The sequence below is a fragment of the Nomia melanderi genome, chromosome 10 (genome assembly GCF_051020985.1).
Source record: "Nomia melanderi isolate GNS246 chromosome 10, iyNomMela1, whole genome shotgun sequence".
Lineage (NCBI taxonomy): Eukaryota > Metazoa > Arthropoda > Insecta > Hymenoptera > Halictidae > Nomia > Nomia melanderi.
The window spans coordinates 8,563,979-8,582,465 of record NC_135008.1 but is presented as its reverse complement, the minus strand read 5'-3'; the positions used below and the strand labels follow the sequence as shown (position 1 = coordinate 8,582,465).

At 35.9% G+C, this 18,487-nt stretch overlaps 3 protein-coding genes across 8 annotated transcripts in view; 2 read left to right on the top strand and 1 right to left on the bottom strand.

Annotated features, from left to right (window-relative positions):
• Positions 1 to 39: 39 nt before the first annotated feature.
• Positions 40 to 14,974, bottom strand: Zmynd10 (zinc finger MYND-type containing 10). The gene is made up of 15 exons (XM_031983104.2): positions 14,503 to 14,974; positions 10,905 to 11,080; positions 4,966 to 5,273; positions 4,480 to 4,833; positions 4,312 to 4,413; positions 4,122 to 4,244; positions 3,595 to 3,928; positions 1,903 to 2,036; positions 1,694 to 1,802; positions 1,341 to 1,627; positions 1,054 to 1,259; positions 808 to 977; positions 613 to 750; positions 295 to 527; positions 40 to 229 (listed from the first exon to the last, which is right to left on the bottom strand). The coding sequence occupies exons 3-15, from the start codon at positions 5,076 to 5,078 to the stop codon at positions 124 to 126; spliced, it is 2,409 nt and encodes an 802-aa protein (XP_031838964.2). The 5' UTR covers positions 5,079 to 5,273; positions 10,905 to 11,080; positions 14,503 to 14,974; the 3' UTR covers positions 40 to 123.
• LOC116429780 (endoribonuclease Arlr) lies at positions 1,950 to 3,668 on the top strand. Its single transcript, XM_031983111.2, has 4 exons — positions 1,950 to 2,369; positions 2,444 to 2,585; positions 2,657 to 3,089; positions 3,148 to 3,668. Exons 1-4 carry the CDS (start codon positions 2,282 to 2,284, stop codon positions 3,376 to 3,378), a joined length of 894 nt encoding a protein of 297 aa, XP_031838971.1. The 5' UTR covers positions 1,950 to 2,281; the 3' UTR covers positions 3,379 to 3,668.
• The window catches only part of Tps1 (Trehalose-6-phosphate synthase 1), a 45,998-nt gene continuing 33,323 nt past the window's right edge, over positions 5,813 to 18,487 (top strand). The window contains exons 1-3 of one of the 6 annotated variants that reach the window (XM_076371604.1): positions 5,834 to 6,033; positions 6,829 to 6,891; positions 14,971 to 15,076. In XM_076371604.1, coding sequence (XP_076227719.1) covers positions 6,849 to 6,891; positions 14,971 to 15,076 — 149 coding nt within the window. In that variant the 5' untranslated portion in view covers positions 5,834 to 6,033; positions 6,829 to 6,848. Of the gene's footprint in view, positions 6,034 to 6,803; positions 6,892 to 14,970; positions 15,077 to 18,487 lie in introns of all 6 variants that reach the window. The other 5 variants (XM_031983097.2, XM_076371606.1, XM_076371605.1 and 2 more) reach the window with 5 other exon arrangements.

Here is an 18,487-nt window from a genome sequence, read left to right as displayed (position 1 = left end):
AATTCATATGTATTTTTGTTTATGCAATAAGTAATTGTTTTAATATGAATTTAAACAAATGTATTAAAAATCGGTACTACATTTTTTTTCGTTCAAAAATGGCATTGAAAAATATTTAAAAATTTATGAAATAGTCTTAGATTCATCTTGCTGCTGTTTACATTCTTCACTTTTTGTAATCTTATCACAAATGACTTTATGTTTTGGCCAGTCTTTTACTTGACATTCCCTATGATTATCATTTGTTCAATATTTATACATATTCTATAGTTATAATAAAAAAAATGGTTATACCTTCCACAATACCAAGCTGCTTTGCATTTAGAACAACGCTTTTGTGCCTCTTCCTGGCATAGGAAACAATCTTTAATGTCAATGCAATCTAATTTATCCAAATCATATGCATCACTTAAAATTTGTGCTGCATTTTTAACATCCTCTTTATTTGTTGTAAATATAAATTTTGATTGATGCTTTGCTAGCTTCTTCCATTTTTTATAATACTTTTCCATGATTGATGTTCTCATCTATTAATAAAAACAGAATATCAATAATTGCTTCGAAAGCTTTCTTATTATATCAGAAATTGAAAGTATCAATTGATCTTGTAACCTGTGGTATAAGTTCTACATTTAGTGCTTGAGGTACTTTAGAATGGGATGATGATACACTTAAATAACTCAACCATCTTTTCAATTCCAATAAAGGAGAAATTTGATCTAGTATGATTTCGTGTAAATATTTCTGTAACTAATTTAAATAACAATTTTTTTTTGTTCATTATATTTTAACAGTATAAAGTACTACCTTCAATAAATGAGACATTCTATACTCTGTAATTTCATAATATGGTGCACACTTTGGATTAAGTAATAATTCTCGTAAACCAATCCAAACTTGTCCTTCAATTTTAGAAACTTTTCCTTCTTCACTTGATTTCATTTTCTTCCAAGAACCATTATATATCATGTATTCGCCTGAGAATTTACTGCATTATCTAAAGCATCATTATTGTTTTACTTACACTTGAATGTGAAATATATGTTTAATTACCATCAGCATTCTCTTTAGTCCACGGACGATCTTCAATTAATTGAACGAGAAGTAATGGTACATCGTGCGTAGATAGCATTCGGGATAAGACGCAAAGCGGTAAATTATCTGCGAACTCTGCCAAGTAACGAAGAATCGAAATGCATCGCATACCAATATCAAATTCAAGTTCCTTTTTTCTTTCTAATATTTCTTCAATGCATGAACTAATTACGAATTATTATTATACATTATATTGTTTCTGAGATGTAAACAATGGTAAGTTTTAATCATTAGGAATGACTTACTTAGGATTCTTCACATTTTCGTAAATTTCAATATTTTGCATATCAAGGAGTTCAATAACACATTTAACCGCGAAATCTACAAGATCAAGAACTGTATCATCGATAGTTTCTGCACTTTCACAATGAAACAGTACATTTTCCAATAAAGAAACAGCCATATTTTCATGGTAAAATATAGTGAAGAGCATGAATGTGTTTTGTGGTTCACTATTTATATTTAACAAAAGAGGAAATACTTTGTGTTTCCATACATCAATTTGGATTGCTTCGTATATAAGAATTGGTATCTATAACATTGAAACAGATGCTAAATTAAAAGTTATATGTAATATAAAACTAAATATTTGTTATACTTTTTTGTATGAAACAAACAATTCCTTGATGTTCTCCTCTCTTAAAGCATTAATTTCTAACACGCTTTGTTGATTTAATAACATTAATCTTTTATGAAATTCATACCATCTAAAAATAATATATATATACATTTAAAAATTAAAAACATCAAAATATTACATACTTGCATAAAATATATGAGTATCTTTGAAATACAAAAGAGATTTACCCTTTCGTTCCTATATCTTCCAGCTGTGAAATATTTAATGATTGTATATACGCTTCGGCTTCCCATGGTGAAATTATGTATTCTATACGACTCGACATTTTTACTATCCGGAAAAGGATACCACAAACAAGAGTCTACCATTTGTAAACAAAATTTCGTAATCGGTATCCTCGACGATGGTAATCAATGATTGTTGAGAAATATATCACTTATATTTGTAAAGAAACGACTAAAGGGCTAAAATAGCATTTCATATTTATTTCATAAAACATTTTGTAATAAAGATTTACATAATACGTAAATTTAACAACGATAAGATCATCGTTTCAATGAGAATTATTAAATACATATAACCTGTAACGTGTATTTATTTTATAAAATGTTATATAAAGTTATTAAAATTTCTTTTCGTATAATCATTTTAAATACAATTATTTTATATCATTTAACAATATGTGAAGTAGATGGTAAATATAAAAAGAATATATAATGTGTATAAGTTTTATCAACTACTCTTTTTGTTATAATTTTTATTTTATAGGATCACTGATAAGTGATGCAGAATTACTAAATATATCGGAGGAATTATTCAATAAATCTGTTAACGTATTTTATAAACATTTGTGTATAAAATATCAAGGACAAATAACTTCTAAGAATTTTACTGATAATGCTCCTGAAAGGTACCTATATACCTTCTTAAATTTTACTTTCATTAATGTCACTTCCTAATGAAAACCTTATGCAATTGTAGATTATTAAATGTCTCATTCAATGATGTCACAACAAAAACAACAGATTCCCTCATAAAATTGTTTGATAATTATGAATTAAACACTTATCAATCAGAAATTATAACAATAGAAAAGAATGCAGAGGAAGATGAATTCATTAATAATTTAATGGAAACAAATGTAATGTTACACACTATGTATTATTTGTCTGTAAAAGGATTCTTTATAAATGACTTAAAAGTTTATAAAAATGTTCTGAAAGAAATATGGTTTCATCCATATTCTAGAAGCAAAAGGATAAATAGTAGTTCTGGGTTTGAACATGTATTTGTAGGTGAAAGCAAACGAAGGAAAGGTATTATAGGAGTACATAATTGGATCTTTTTTTACTTTGGGGAGTTAACAAGCAAAATTAATTACTTTGGATATTCTCGCAGAAAAGAGTTTCCCAATGTAGGTATGAACATAAACTTAAAATAAGAGTGATTGTAAATTTTTTTTAAACTTTTAGGGAGCTGCTATTTTAGAAATATATTTCACTTACAATGGAAGACGTAAAATTTCAACTATGTTCATTGGAACACCACCAGAATTAGAAATAGCATTATATACACTGTGCTTTTTTACTCGTCCAAATAAAACATGCAAAATTTCTTTTATCGGATCGAAATTCGGTATTCAAACTTATGTATTAAAAAATGATAATAAGCGATATGTTGGAACTGCTTTCCCAGTTATATAGGAAGAAGGAAATTAATTATTACAATATACAAAAGTAGAATGTTTTATTTATTCGGAGAACGTAAGATGACTTATATTTCATGTAATACTATAATATAGAGTTTCATCATGTAACAATATGACGTGTATCATATGCCTCATGTCTACTTGTAGAAAATAAATAATTATAAATGCATAGTAAAATATGATAGTCGACTTCAGCAAGATTTTTTTAAGTTAAATCAATTATGTTATGATTCTCCATAGTTGATTGTTCTCTTATCTTATCATCCCTTTTTTTCTTCTTTGGTATAGTATAATCTGAAAATCCTTTCCTTTCTCGTTTGTAGGATATAAGACTTTGACTTGGCATTTCTTCATTTTTATCTTCATTAATAACTGTTCCTGCAGCAGGTGTCTTTTCATCATTATAATTCTTAATTTCAAATTCTTGAATATCTGATATACTATTCTCCACTTCATTAATGCCCAGTCTTCTCTCTAACTCTTCTACTTGTTTCTGTAAAGCCATGTTTCTGCTTTCTGAAAATGCTAACTGCTCTTCTAAATCCCTGTAACAAATATGCAAACATCATAAGTTTATTTTTACTGTCATGTATTCAAAGTTTATTCAATTTTTCTAAACAATTGTTTAATATAGTTTAAACTACTTCTCTCGATATCTAAAAGAGAGGTGCACATTGAGATGCACAACAAGCTTAAATTGAAAACATTTAATATCATACTTATATTTATATATCTTACATTCGTTTTGACTGTTCTCCTAATAAGGACTCATACTTTGCATTGGCCTTAGCAATATCATCTTGATATCGCTTAATTCTTGTAGAAAGTTTTTGACGTTTATTAAGGCTCTCAGAAAATTCCCTATGGATTAAATTAATAACAGTATTATTCGAAGAATATAACAATTTTATAAATATATATTACTTACTTCTTCAAAACAGAAATGTATTTGATAAGTACTTCAGGATCTTTAGTGTCTTCAACCATTCTGATAACATCACCAACTGGAGCATTAGATAAAATTTCTAGCCTGAAATAGACAATAAATAAATGAAATGTAATGTATGCTATGATTGGAGGTATTACAATTACATACGGCTTCAGTTCCTCCATTTTCATTTTCAATTGTGCAATTTCTTTCTTTAAAGTATTGCAGCCTTCAACTTCCATTTGTAGTTCATATATAGTTGAATCTTTTCTTCTAAGTTCACTTTCCACCTTTCGAACCTCTCTTTTCAGGCCATCATTTTGTTTATTCAAGGTAATGTTTTTTGAGATATAATACTGTATGTTCTTTTCTTTCAGCAGCATTTGAAACTCCAAATTTTCTATTTTTTCTTGCAAAGGACATGCTTTAGTTTTAATAGTTTCATTATCAGAAAATGTAAAATGTAATCTATATATTTTGCTTCGAGTAACTTTTGCCCTACATTGTGGGCAAGTTTTTGATCTGAAAGTGAAATAATATGTTGCAATAATTATTATGAGATAAGCAGACATCAAAACACATTGAAGTAAAATGATTCTGACATATACTATGTTTTTTATTAATTTTTTTTATTATTATTAAAAAATAATTTACCGTTCCAGCCATTTTAGTAAACAATGGTAATGAAATACATGAGCACATTCAGTATGATATACTTCATCAATTTCTATCAAGTTGTCTTTGCAAATTGAGCATATAATAGCCATTTTTATATCAAAATTTTTGAAATGAAAAGTACCAAGTCCTTCTAATTATATTTACATTGTCAATTAGTCAATCTTTCTCAAAAACGTTTACATTAACTTGAACATAATTCCCATGACGTACATTCCTGTCACTCTGGCACATGTGGTATGTATAGTCCTGATCAAACCGTCATTGGTAGGATTTAAACCGATTCCCTAAATTTATAAAATCTATGAAACCTAAATTCACCATTCTATCAAAATAATACGTATTTCCGATTTACTTTATTTATAAAACTGTAATAAAGTGAATATATATGAAAAAATTCAAGTGTAAAAAAAAATATATAAAATCATGCATATGATATTAAATTTTAAGTATGTCTAATTTATAATTTCAGTTAAAGTAAATGAATGCATATGACTTTCCATTGAATAATAGTGTTAGTAAATGCCCATCTATTGGGATAAACCGTTATATATAAACAAGAAACTTTTATAAAAATATAGAAAGTTAATAAGTATTGCAGATATTGATTTTATAGCAGAATTACTTATATTATTTTAATTTATATGTCAATATTATATTTGTAAGAGAGAATTTAAAGGGGAATCCCAATTTTAGGTATTAAAGTATCTTCGGAATTTTAGTAGGAACCAATGCAATTCAGGTGTACGCTAGGGATTTTTCCTAGGTTCTTAACTTAGTTGCCAGTCAGCATTGCAAAGTAATAATCGATTTGGTCAGCAATTTCAGGTGTTCGAAATTTCGCGAAGAAAGAACCAGTTACCAGTGGTACCTTTTCGAAAGAACATCTCGCAAAAACACTAGCCAGTACCGGAGAATTGCCGGTATACATGTGAGTGCACGGATAGCCATCAAGCTCTTCACAGCTTTCGTCAACGTTAATTGTCACTTCAGTGCGTTTGCAACTGGCAGTCTACGCAAAGTAATCGAAAAATCTAGTCTTTCGAGGTGGGTGTCTATGCCGTCTTTGCTCCACAAAGTGTAGACACGAATTCGCGAAGTTGAAACATTGTGTAGATCAGATTCATTTTGTTCCCTCCCATTCCAGTCATCATTATTCCGCATAGAATTGTTTCGCATGATCATACATGTGTTTTTCACTCAACTAAAGTGTTCCCTGTCCAGTATAGAAAACATTCGACGTATGTGGAAAGTCAGCCATTTGTTGGTTAAACGATTCCTACATGACAATGAATTTGACGATGACTACTATTCGCGAAAATGATTCGTTAAATATTCTTCAATGAGCGTCAGATGTTCGTTTTAGGTGTGTATCACACATGTACGTTAAATGCTACGTGCAGCCTCTATTCTTAGCAGTTTCTTTTCATTCAGCTGGTTATGAACCTCCAAGCTCACGTTATATCGTGTAAAATTATTAAAAGATGCGACTTTTATTTCTTTTTCAACGTGATACATCCAAATTCTGCTAAATTAAATGATACGGAAATTACATTGTTTGCGCATGTAGACTTGACACTTTCGTTTATTGTATTGCGTCAGGAACTAATGGAATTCCACTTTTGTTTGCACGGTATGCATCCCATAATACAACGAATAAAACAAATGCTGTTGCATCATTAACGTTTCAATTAAAATGTCACATCTTACTAATGCAAATTTAAAGTGACACGTATATAGGAATTGCTTTGCGTATATCGTATTGGCAGTCTTATTCTATACAATGTGAAAATAGTTATATTTGTTATCGTTTACAGTGCTTTTTTTTGACAACTGTTAAAGGCATGAAATAGACGTTCCAAATGGCACTCGAGCATCATCAGCATCCTAGTAATAACGAATTACGTATGTAAACGACATTCAAATTCTACGCCAACGTGTAACATATTTATCGAAGTAACATCTGATTAAAGTTTGTTTTTACGAAATGTCTTAAACATTTTATCCCCTACACATTTGTCGCCTTTCACTTTTAGCCGGAAAATAATGTACTGGTTTCGCGCTTATTTGCGGCGCACATGCCTTGTCAGCCGTATTACCCCGAAGTTTGACGAACTTTTACGAAGTCTGACGGGAAACCCCGAAACTACTACTGTTAGTGAGTTACCCCGAATTAAAAACTGAAAAATTTAATAGCTTAATTTCCAAAGAAATTCAATCGTACAAACTATATTGTCACTCCATTCATTTTTCTCCATACATTTCTATAATATTCACGTATGCAAATGTAACGCGGACAGAAATGAAAAATAATCGTGAATCACACAAATATTCTGTAGACTACCGAGAAATGGTACTTACGTAGCAAACGGTCTTGATGAAACTAAGTAAAACAATTTTAGTTGAAAACCCAATTCTTAGTCACATTTTCAACCAGTTTTAAGCTGACTCGTAGGATCGAAACAGGCCATGAAAAGTGAAGTCATTGTTCTTTAAGGACCCAGCCACAGAGTCATCGAGCGCAAAAGTGCTTACCCCAGTACCTTCAACGAATTTAAGACTTAGTATCACCAAACATTTTCGAATATACTTAACAACAGACTTCTTTTTCATAATTCATAAACATAATTTGATTCAATTATTAATTAATTGATTAGGTAATTTCATAAACAGGCACTGTTTAACATTTCTGCTTCAGGCCCCGAATCACCGGCACCGATCGCTTCCGTAATTCCGATATGCTGCAAATCCGCAACAAACAGACCCGGTACAGTGCATTTACATACGCGAATTTGTTGTAACATTCGTGGCAAGTTTGATAAGGCAACGCAACCGGCAGACAGTTGGGGGACACGCTGAGCGTCATTTACGTTGTTGCGTTGTTGCGTAACGGTAGTCTGTTGCGGGCGAAAGTACGCGAAAAATATAGATTTATCTCGGCGCGCATACCGAGCGAGAATAATTTTAGACGATGATGCGGCCATTATTTTCCGGCCACGCGTTCCCGATTTTTCTCCTGAAGCCGGGACCGTCACGGTCGTTCCGATCGTTCCGTTAGAATCGTTATTGTCCGCGAACTGCCGTTATCTAGACCTATGGTTGTCACCAGCTGTCGGGGATCCTTCTTTTTCCACGGCCGTGGAGGAAGACGATCGGGCCGCGTGCGCGACGCGTGCCAATTTCCTTCGCGATCCTCGCGGCTTGTTATTAGCTAACATTGACACGTGATGATAACGTGACGATATCGTTTCTATCCCTCCACCGCGACGGTACACGCTCGCAAGATTTCAGCGGTGGAGTCCTCCCTCTCCGCCACCATCGCCATCACCATCACCTTCCTCCCCTTGACGTCTCGTTCTCCGCGTAATCGGCTAAATTGTTTTCGTTTACAATTTACGAGAAAAAACTGCTTCTTAATTAAGCTATTCAAATGTCGTTCTACACGGTCGATCGAATAATTACGCGTTGTTACTTACATCCTTCGACGAACATTTAGGCGGGAAAGAAAAGAAAAAGGGAACGCGGACTGTTCTTGGGTAGGATTGGTTCCCCGTCCTCTTTTTCCGTTTCTTTCTTCTGGTTCCTAGGCCTCCCCTATGGTTTCGCAACGAACACGTGCGGGGATTCCAATAAATATCTTGTATTCGTAGATCTGTTCCCATTTTCGGTACAGATTATTCAGTAAAATAAATAGCGATGGCGATTGTGCGGTCGATAATGTCGTGATTTCTCGAGAAGCTCGGTCGTTCCGAGATTACCGGGACGGTGACGATAAAGATTCGGTTACCGAGAAAGTAAATATTTTTTTTTACGTCGCCGTTGCGAGGATTTCGGCCCGCGTCCCATTTCAAATTCGCTGCGCGAAGAGTTCGAAAATTTCCGTGGACTTGCGCCCATTTCGCGAATTGCTGTTATTGCGATCGTTGAGGTCGATTGATTCGTGCAATTCGTATAGAATGTTGTACGCAGGAAGTTCAAGAAACGGGATTTTTCAAGGAAGTCTCTTTCTCAGATTACGTTTTCATCGGTTAATCATTGAATACGTGAATTTATATGAATATAGTTCGGTGATTCTTCTGGAATTAAGTTATGTTCGATTAGTCGTTATTGCAATTCTTATGTCGCCACACGATCAACCACAGCGAATCATTTAGGGGAACAATATATGTTGCAGAGGCTAGAGAAGAATAGAGACTGCACACGTGGGTGGAGAAGGGTGTCACGATTACAGATACGTGGTTGCCACGTGCACACCTTTCGCGTGACAAAAGCGATACCCGCAGTTTAAAGTTTCCGAGCACGTTCGAGTCGATAATAGTCCTGTAGATCGGTCTACATAGTTTGTTTTCATTTAGTTCGATACCAAGTATTAGTGAACCCTTTACGCGTTTGCCAACGAAATGCTGATCGAAAAAGGGGGAAATACGGTACACCTGAACGTACCTATGCTCGTCCACGTAAAAAATACGGACTTTATCGCTTCTGCAGCGTTACACTTGTCTCTCAGAGTCACTTAAGCCTCATTTATGTTCATTATACCATTGGTATAGATCCTTTTTAGCGTTAATGAACATAGATGCGACGCATGTGGCTCAGGGGAATACTTGAAACCCTCCGGTAAATTAGGAATTGTAGTCAATGGAATCGCTTTGGCAACTTTATTCACGTACACTGAAATTGTTTTCAAAGATATCTCGAATACTACGAGTGGCTGGCGTGATTTTTAAAATCGTACAATCTTGTAGGAGTTGAGACTTCTGTCGAATATTAATCCTTTACACTCGGAACTTTCTCACTAGAAATATTTAACATTTTTTGACAACACAAAGACGATATTCTTTGGAACTAACTTGAAAGGAAATCACAAGTACACTGAAAAACAAAGCTATTTTATTCCAATATTTCATGTATCGAGGCATTGTACAAAGTTCAACGTTAAATATCAGAATTTATAGTTTTACTGTATCACATCAAGTGGTGACTGCGAGTCACCTTCCGAATGCAAAGGGTTAAAGACAGAGGTTTTAGAAAGAATATCGAAAGGATAAATAATTACCGTTATATATTTTTATTCAGTTAGAAAGTTTAACGCGTTGACACACGAATCCATCAGTTTTAGTAAATGTATCCAAACCAAATGTTATAATTTAAAAAAAAATAGCGCCTCAGTAATCTTACCTTATCAGTTAAGGGTTGAGCAAAGATGGTGGAGGAAGGACGGCGTGTTACTTTAATCGTTACCATAACGAAAGCATAATATACTTTAGTTTTAATATTATAATATCCTGACCAAAGTTACCCCTTTGAGTGCTATAGACGTGCCTCACACGTACCATGGTGACAATTATATAAGTCTACGAGATGAATATACGCTTTTTTTAGCATTATTCGGATGGTCAAAACTGATAAAGTACAACTACAACGTATCCACGCCTCGTATGAATTAACATTGTTTACCGATCTTCAGATAACAAGCCAAGCGAAAAAATATCCTGTCCAAGCAGAACGTTTCTGCAAGGAATATTCAGCACTCAAAGGGTTGACCCCTTGGTCTAGAATATCGTGTCAGACTCGCGGTGAAGATTTCGAATAGAATTTAACAAATGTCGCTTAATTCTTCCAAGTCCGAATTGAATATTCTTCTGTTATTCATTATAATGCTTCTGAGTAAACATAGATATAGAATAAGTGTAGAATTTTTCTCTTTCTCTACTGAATTATGAACAATAAAACATCTCTGTTAAGTGCAATTGGGAAAGAAATCATAGGGCAAGGGGTTAATCGTCGAGAGACCAAGACAAAAGTCGAACGTTCGAACGTTAGAACCGCGATGCAACGTATCCGTTCGCGATCTCGTTTGTTTCAAGAAAATGAGGGAAGTACATGCAGCGCTGCTAAAGCTGACCTCAAATATTTACCTGGTCGGTACGTCACGGGCGAAACAATTCCTCCATTTCGTTCAAGGCTCGAGCGTTAGATATCCAAAATTTTGTTCGCCACGCGTTCTTTCTGCGCCTATCCGCGCGTGTTCTTCTATGCGCGGCGTTACGTAATCGCGGCCATTAATCACTATCCATTCCTCGACTTTGATCGGCTGGAAGCAAATACAGACAAAGTACAGAAAACAGTAACAGATTAGAGAACCGTGAAAAACCAGTGAAAATTTTCTGGGAGATACGATCGAGATTCTCGTTCCATCACGGTGGAACAGATTTTGGGTTAAAACAGTAATATAATACGGCTGTCGTCGTTCGTTTATGTATTCATGGTAATCCAGTTTTAATTCTCGATAAATAATGTCGAAGTAATTTATTAGGAATGCCTGACCTCGTTCGGATAAATATTTAAAATTTTCCGTTTGTAAATATTTAGCGTGAAGAAGAAATTAATTTTTGTATATTATATAATGTTTCATCAACATTTCATATTATGTAGAAAAATCTAAGGAAGACAACCTGGATCAAATCTGTTCCAGCATTTTCACTTCGAGTAAAGTTTTCTCTAAATCTACGATCCACGTTTTAAGGTTAAGGCCCTTGCCAATTTAAGGGCGGATTGTGTTATCTTGTGTACATTGTTCTGCACATATTTTAACAATATTATATATAAAATAATACATTTGATGTTACGCATCCAGTAACTGACAGTATATTCTTTTCGAGGTCTGTCATAGTAATCTTCAATGAATAATACAGTTTCCATGATTTGCATATGAATGTTACTTTGTCTATGAAGTCAACAAGAAGTTCATGATTCATCCCAGTAGGATACCTTGTTTATTCAGACAAAGATCATAAGTTAATTATCATTTTCCGCGACGCGAAAAAGGACTCTAGTATCATTAATAGTATATGTGGTAATACAGAGCGCAAAGTGTTAACACTTTTATGGCGAATGACGCGTTTCTGCATTTTTTGAGAAATACAAAACTGGAAGTTTATGATAGCGCTCCGTATTTTTAATGTCCGTAACTGGAAGTCCATGGAAAAATATATTGTATGATTCACGATGCTACTAATTATAGTTGAGGGACAACAAATGCGTATTCGCTTTTTTTTTACTGGCAGGTGGATAAGCGTATTATCTCCGAAGTAAAGAGAATAAACGCAGACAAAACAAAGAAGTAAAAAGCGTGTAACATATGCTAGTTCACCAGAAGAAATAATAATTTTTGCAAAGTTTCGATCTCCTAAAATTAATATTTAACTTTCTGGATTTTTCTTGATTGAATCGTCTGCGAAACAAATATTTAAAGTTTCTTAAAATGTATATTACTGACCACTGTGGGTTTTCTACCATTATTTTGATACAGTATCAGACGATCGTATCTCCATCCACTTAATCAAAGCTCAGAAGAAGCAGATTTCTTTCTTTAAATTACCAAACAGGGTTACTTCACATCTTTATTAAATTGCACCCCTTCCCACATTTTTACACTCGCTTTATTCAGATAACCTCTGATTCGCCATTCTCTATTTCAGTAAATTAAAATCAGTTCCCAGATTTAGACATTATCTACAATAATCAATCACGAAAACGTTGAAACGCGATACCCGATCATCAGCGATCTATCCACTAAACACGCAAGTGGTTTGCGCGATAAGAATTAATTCGTGTCACTAGCGCTGTCTTCAAGATTTTAAATATCACCGATAAACTACGAGTTTCGATGTACGCGTGTCTAATGTAAAAAAAAATCATTCCTTCTTCATCTGACTTTCACTTTAGCATAACTATTAACGCTAGAACTACCAGATGGGTCAAAATGACCTATTTCTAATTTCTTCTTCCGCAGGTATCGAAAAGACACAAATCCTTTTCGAAGAAGTTACTAAATAATTTGATATTGACACTTTTGCAATTCTTATATAAAAATAGCAAAAAGTCAATTTGACTTTGTCCTAGTGTTTATCCCCCGCCTACTATCATCAGCTCAAACTCGTCGCGAAACGTTCAAGTAGAAAGCCAACAAACATCGTTCTTGCCCGTTTCTTTTATCTCGAAACGGGATACTATTTTCCCGCTATTAATATACAACCTCCAAAGCAAATATAGACGCGACCATAGATTTCCTTTCTCTCCCGGCGAATTGTTAAAGATAAAGCGGCGACTGTGAAGGGAACGTCAAAGCGAGGGGTTAATGCGACCGATAAAATTCTATTTCGCCACAGTTTCGACGTTCCTAAAAATGACTCATGCCTGATTCCTTCTTTTACAATTGCCGAAAAGACACACATATTTCTTAGAAAATTATTAAGGAAGCTGATTCAGTAATACCCAAATTAAAATACAAGTCAATTGAAATCTCAATAAAAGCACGTTTATAGCTCTAGTAAACAATACTCCGAAAAGTCAATTTAAGTACTTGGCAGTTCTAGCGTCGATAGGGATGATCAAATTCTATTTCGCCCCGGTTTCACACGACCGGCCAAATCAAGGGTTAATACGGCTGCTAAAATTCGACTTCGCCTCAGTTTCAACGTTTCTGATCGCGAGAGATCCGAATCCGCGCGCTGTAATGTCGGCGGGAGCGCGACAACGCGTGCCACCCTTCCGCGTGCACCTTCCCCGCTTGATACCGGATGTACGGGAAATACGCGGGTAGTCCGCAGAGATCCAGCTGGTCGATGGGAAGTTCGAGCCGCGGCGCGTATTCGACTGTGACGGGGACGATAGCGATTGGTTTTCGCGGTGAAACGCGGCATACAACGAAGGATGAAAGAGTCGATATTGCATCCGACCTGGTCCCGCGTTTACGACGGAGTCGTTCGGTTTATCTTGTCACGGTGCATGTTGACAGCCGGGACGACAGTGGGACGTGTACAGCTGTGCCGCGACGACGACGACGACGACGACGACGACGACGACGACGACGACGGCGGCGGCGACGTCGTCGCTGGTACTTCACGCGCCTCTGTCGTCCCACTAGCGTGTGTGTTGTCCGGGTATTACTATTATAGATAACGGTGGTGATAACCCTGATCGTCTGTCACGACACGCGACGACACGCCGCGACGAGAGTGAAACGGAATAAGAGCAGCGGGGCTGGAGAGGGGAGAGGTGGCGAGCAAAACGGGAGGGAGAGAGAGAGAGAAAGAGAAACGAGATGCGAACAAGAAGAAGAAGAAGAGGAACGGTGGTCTGTTTACGTGTGCCGGGACGGTAGCCGGGGTGGTGGTGTGCACGAGGAGCAACCGGTGGGTGGCCAAAAGGTCGCGGCCCCGTCATTGATACGGTCGCAGAGAGAGCGCACTTTGGACCAATTCCTCGCTACGGCTAACTCGAATAAACTCAGGGGAACGCGGCGTTGTTACTTCAGTGCTACTTCGGCCACGCACCGCGGCACACTCACACTCGAACCAAACTCGACCGACATTGTTCCTCTTCTTCGTCTTCTTCTTCTTTTTCTTCTTCTTCTTCTTCTTCTTCTTTTTCTACTTCTTCTTCTTTATCGTCATCGTCTTGAAAGCACCCTCTCCCACTCGCGTTTTCTTTCTATATCCGGCTTGTACGTACCCTCGATCGAATCGATCCCGTCAAATCAATCGCCTGTCCCTGCCGCCGTCGAAAAGATAAATTTGAAAGCGACCCGGGTTCACTGGGGGCGGACATTTGGACGAGGCTAGACCGAGAGGCGGGCACACGTGTCACGCTGCCGAGAACGTATCGGATCGGTCTCTTGCCGCGACGATCGGGCTGAGAGAGACTAGCCAGCGAGCCGTTTGGCGGTTCTCCTTCGACTTCGGTTCCGCCGGCGGGACGCACGTGATCACACGTGACACGCGACGAACGGTTCTCGGGGCAGTCGTTTGTTTGCTGGACTCGCGGCGGTGTCCCGCGCGTCGTACAGAACGGAAAGACGAAGAGAGGACAGGGTGTCGCGCGTCGTCGCCTCCGCCGCCTCCGCCGCCACCGCTCGCCGGTGGTCATCCTCCATCACGGAACGAACAATCGCTGATCTGAAAATCGACGAAATGTCCACAGCGCCGGGCAGCTTCTCCTCCAACGGGAGCATGATCGTTGTGAGCAACAGGTTGCCGTTCGTGCTGAAGAGGAACGAGGTGACCGGTCAGCTGGAACGCAAGGCCAGGTTAGTATGCGCTCGAGTTCCATAGCTTTTTATCGATCCCTTCGCCGAGCATTTCCCCTTCGTTATGCGCGTCTCGCGATCCCCCCTCGTTTTATGCGTCTCGCGACCCCACGCGAGCCGAGGAGGTTCGCGATACGTTGGCTTAGTAAATTTTGTTTTTTTGACGATACGTTGACTCGACGAGATTATAAGTATCGAGAGTTCCGAGATTTTTATGTGATACTTGTGATTTCCTGGTTAAGGTAGATGACATTAGAAAGAGCTATCAATGATTTACGGTTGTTACGTTACGTTGTTGTCTAGTTACTTAGGTAAATATTTTTGTTCTATGGGAATCTTCTTTTTATGATTGGTTGAGCATGCGAGCACCTCGACAGTCAACGTGTTTAACGTTAGAACTTCCGAATTGGTTATGACTCATTTTGAATTTCTTGTATCATTATTGAACAGATGCAGATGATCTTATGAGAAATCGTTAAGTAAATTGATTTAGTTATATTCATTGAAATGAGATTTCACTGCTTGGTGTTCCCAGTGTTAAGGGATGATTACCCTCCGAGCAACATACGATGAGGTGCATGTTAGAGTGAGCATTTGTACTGATTTTGTCGGTGCAGTATTGATTCCGAAGTATTCGTGCTAGTTAACAAATTTTGAATTGTTTGCACTAGTGTTTTAAGTAATGTTTTAAGCTTTATAGGATGAATTTTTATATTTGTACCGAAAATAGATGGCCATTCTGGTGTTTGTATGCTACTTGCTTCGCATAGTCGTTCGTAAATGTGTTGTAGTGCTCTAACCTTGTATTTTCTTTTGAATATTCTCATTACCAAATTATTAATGACATCGTACTTAAATAGTTTAAGCAAAATAAAATCGAGCCCAATAATTTTAGTATAGAACAACTCGTCTAACTGCCTCGTTTTTTATTTAATTTCGATATTTCAACCTTAAATTGTTTCCTCTAATTAAGAAGCGTGTAGGTTGAGGATAGCATTGAACTAATATCGAGATAGTGTTAATTAATCAGTTCTTTATAATCATCGCTATCACCATTAATTTTTCCTAACGTTTTCTTTCACGTAAAATCAATGTTTCAGTAATCGCGGTCATCTCTCATTTATAAAACGATCACACTCATCAGAATTCAAAATTTAATCTACTTTATTATTTACAATCTCGTTATCTTTCACGCCGTGTCTCTGTCACGCCAGAAACTCGTTTGCCATTATAAAAGAGCGATTTTTAAATACACGTTCCGCAACAGCTTCTTGGTACAGGTCGGAATTATTATCGTTATTAGTTATTTAATATTTGTATGACTAATCAATGGTCTGCGTTAGCATTGGACGATCTATTTTTATTCTCGTTCGCGTTCGTTTACTCTTGTTTTATCTCCCGCTGCATTTCCCAGGAAATACACACCCATTTTAGTTGTTTAAACGATGACAATAACGAAAGGTGCAACTAGATAGCAGAGGCGATCGATTTCTCAACGATCGATCTTTTCCTGGTTCAACTTCACTCTGAATTTCCCAGCGGATCGTTGGTGACAATAAAAAATTGTTAGATCTACATTATCGTCGATACTCTTCCGTATGAATATTCGATTGTTTGGTAATTTATTCTGTTGCGTAAACAAGTCGATAGAAATATCTACGCAGGACGTATCAAAGCGAGACTGCTCGGAAAATGTACGGGTTCCCTCGTTCACGGCTGTTTCTTTTATTAATGAAATGATTGGGTTGATGCAAAAATTTTGAATGCTTTTTGAAGGAAGTGAAAATATCACTAGATTCATTTTTCACTTCGAAATCACAGCATTTTTACGATGACGGCATAAATAAGCTTATAGGTAGATGGGACAGGGTAACAACAATCAGTGAAAATTATATAATAGTGAATAAACATATTTGAAAAATTTTTCTTTTTATTCCATGCAAGAAATTGTTAAAACTTCTATAACAACCCAATAATTCGAACGACAGATCTGGTTGACGAGTTGTTGGAAAATATTTTTTCTGAGCGATTGTTCGGCGACCCGCATCGATTATGTCGCCACAAATAATTAGAGGGTCATTTAATGTTGTGAAACGACGCGATCGGTTATCTAATGTTTCATTGCCAGCCAGTAAGTGGGAGTCGATCATTATTTGCCTTTAATAATTTTCTTTTAGCATCGTATTTGTAACTCCTTTGCATTTTCTTGTTAACTTACCAGTCACCCTGAATTGCATTGTTGAAAAAACGAGACTACGATCCGTCTCAAATATTATTCGTAATTACTTCATTTCACTTATAATTAATCATTTTCTCGTCTGAAAATGAAACATCAAGATAAGACTGGAAAGATCGTAATTGTATTGGTTTCATCAGTATTAATACTCAGATAAGTTTCACAAAACTAATTCTAGTTTTCTAGAATGCATTAGAATATTTGATTATTGTCCGTGGAAGTAAAACAGAAACGAGAATGTTTCAATAGACGAATAGGAAATGCGAGAAGATATTTCAATCGAAAATAATATAATTTCCACAGCGAGGAAATTGAGAGTAAAGTAGATCGCGAGTTGTTAATATAACACTGCAATGCAATATACAGGTTTCGTCCTATTGTTTGCGCGTTCGTGAAAATAGTCTTCTATTCAAATAACCTTATCGCTTTGCAAGACGTCTGGAGACTGAAAGCTTCTCACGCAGTACATGAGTCCTTGGAGATGAGATTGGCGAATCAATTGAGTTTCACTCCGTCTCTCAAAACGGAGAGGATTGGTTCGCACGACTTTTCTGCTCGGAAACTCTGCGCGTTGTGATAAAACAGTTGTGTTAGATTTTCCATTTTCTTGGACCCAAGAATCAATAACTCTATTGAAACGTTTTCCCTTCTCGTGTTCTTCAAAAGGTTTCTACTTCTACGAGACAGCATATTATTTCTAGAACCGGAGAAGAATATTATTTGAAAAGTTGGACTGTCGTTCCACGCCTTTAAGGTTTTTATTAAAAACATTTTCGATATTCATGACTGACTGTGCGAGAAACAGATTTCAATAAGATTATTTCTTATCTTAGACTGGACATGGTGAATTATATTTGTCGCTTCGTGTTTATGGAATTACGAAGAATATTTAAATATGCAATTCTTCTTTTATTGAATTAAATTGAACTCGTAGTTATACGTACAAGAAATAGAGATTTTAAATATTGATATTAATCAATTTTAATAATATTATCAATACTATAATATTATCAATATTACAATATTAATATTTATAATAATAATAAATTAAATTCTATTTAGAATACAATAAGTAATACATTTCTTTCTACTAGTATTATTAATACCAATATTATTAGTATAAACAAATAATCAAATAAAGAGATAATATTAATGAAAAACGAGCAAGTGTCGCC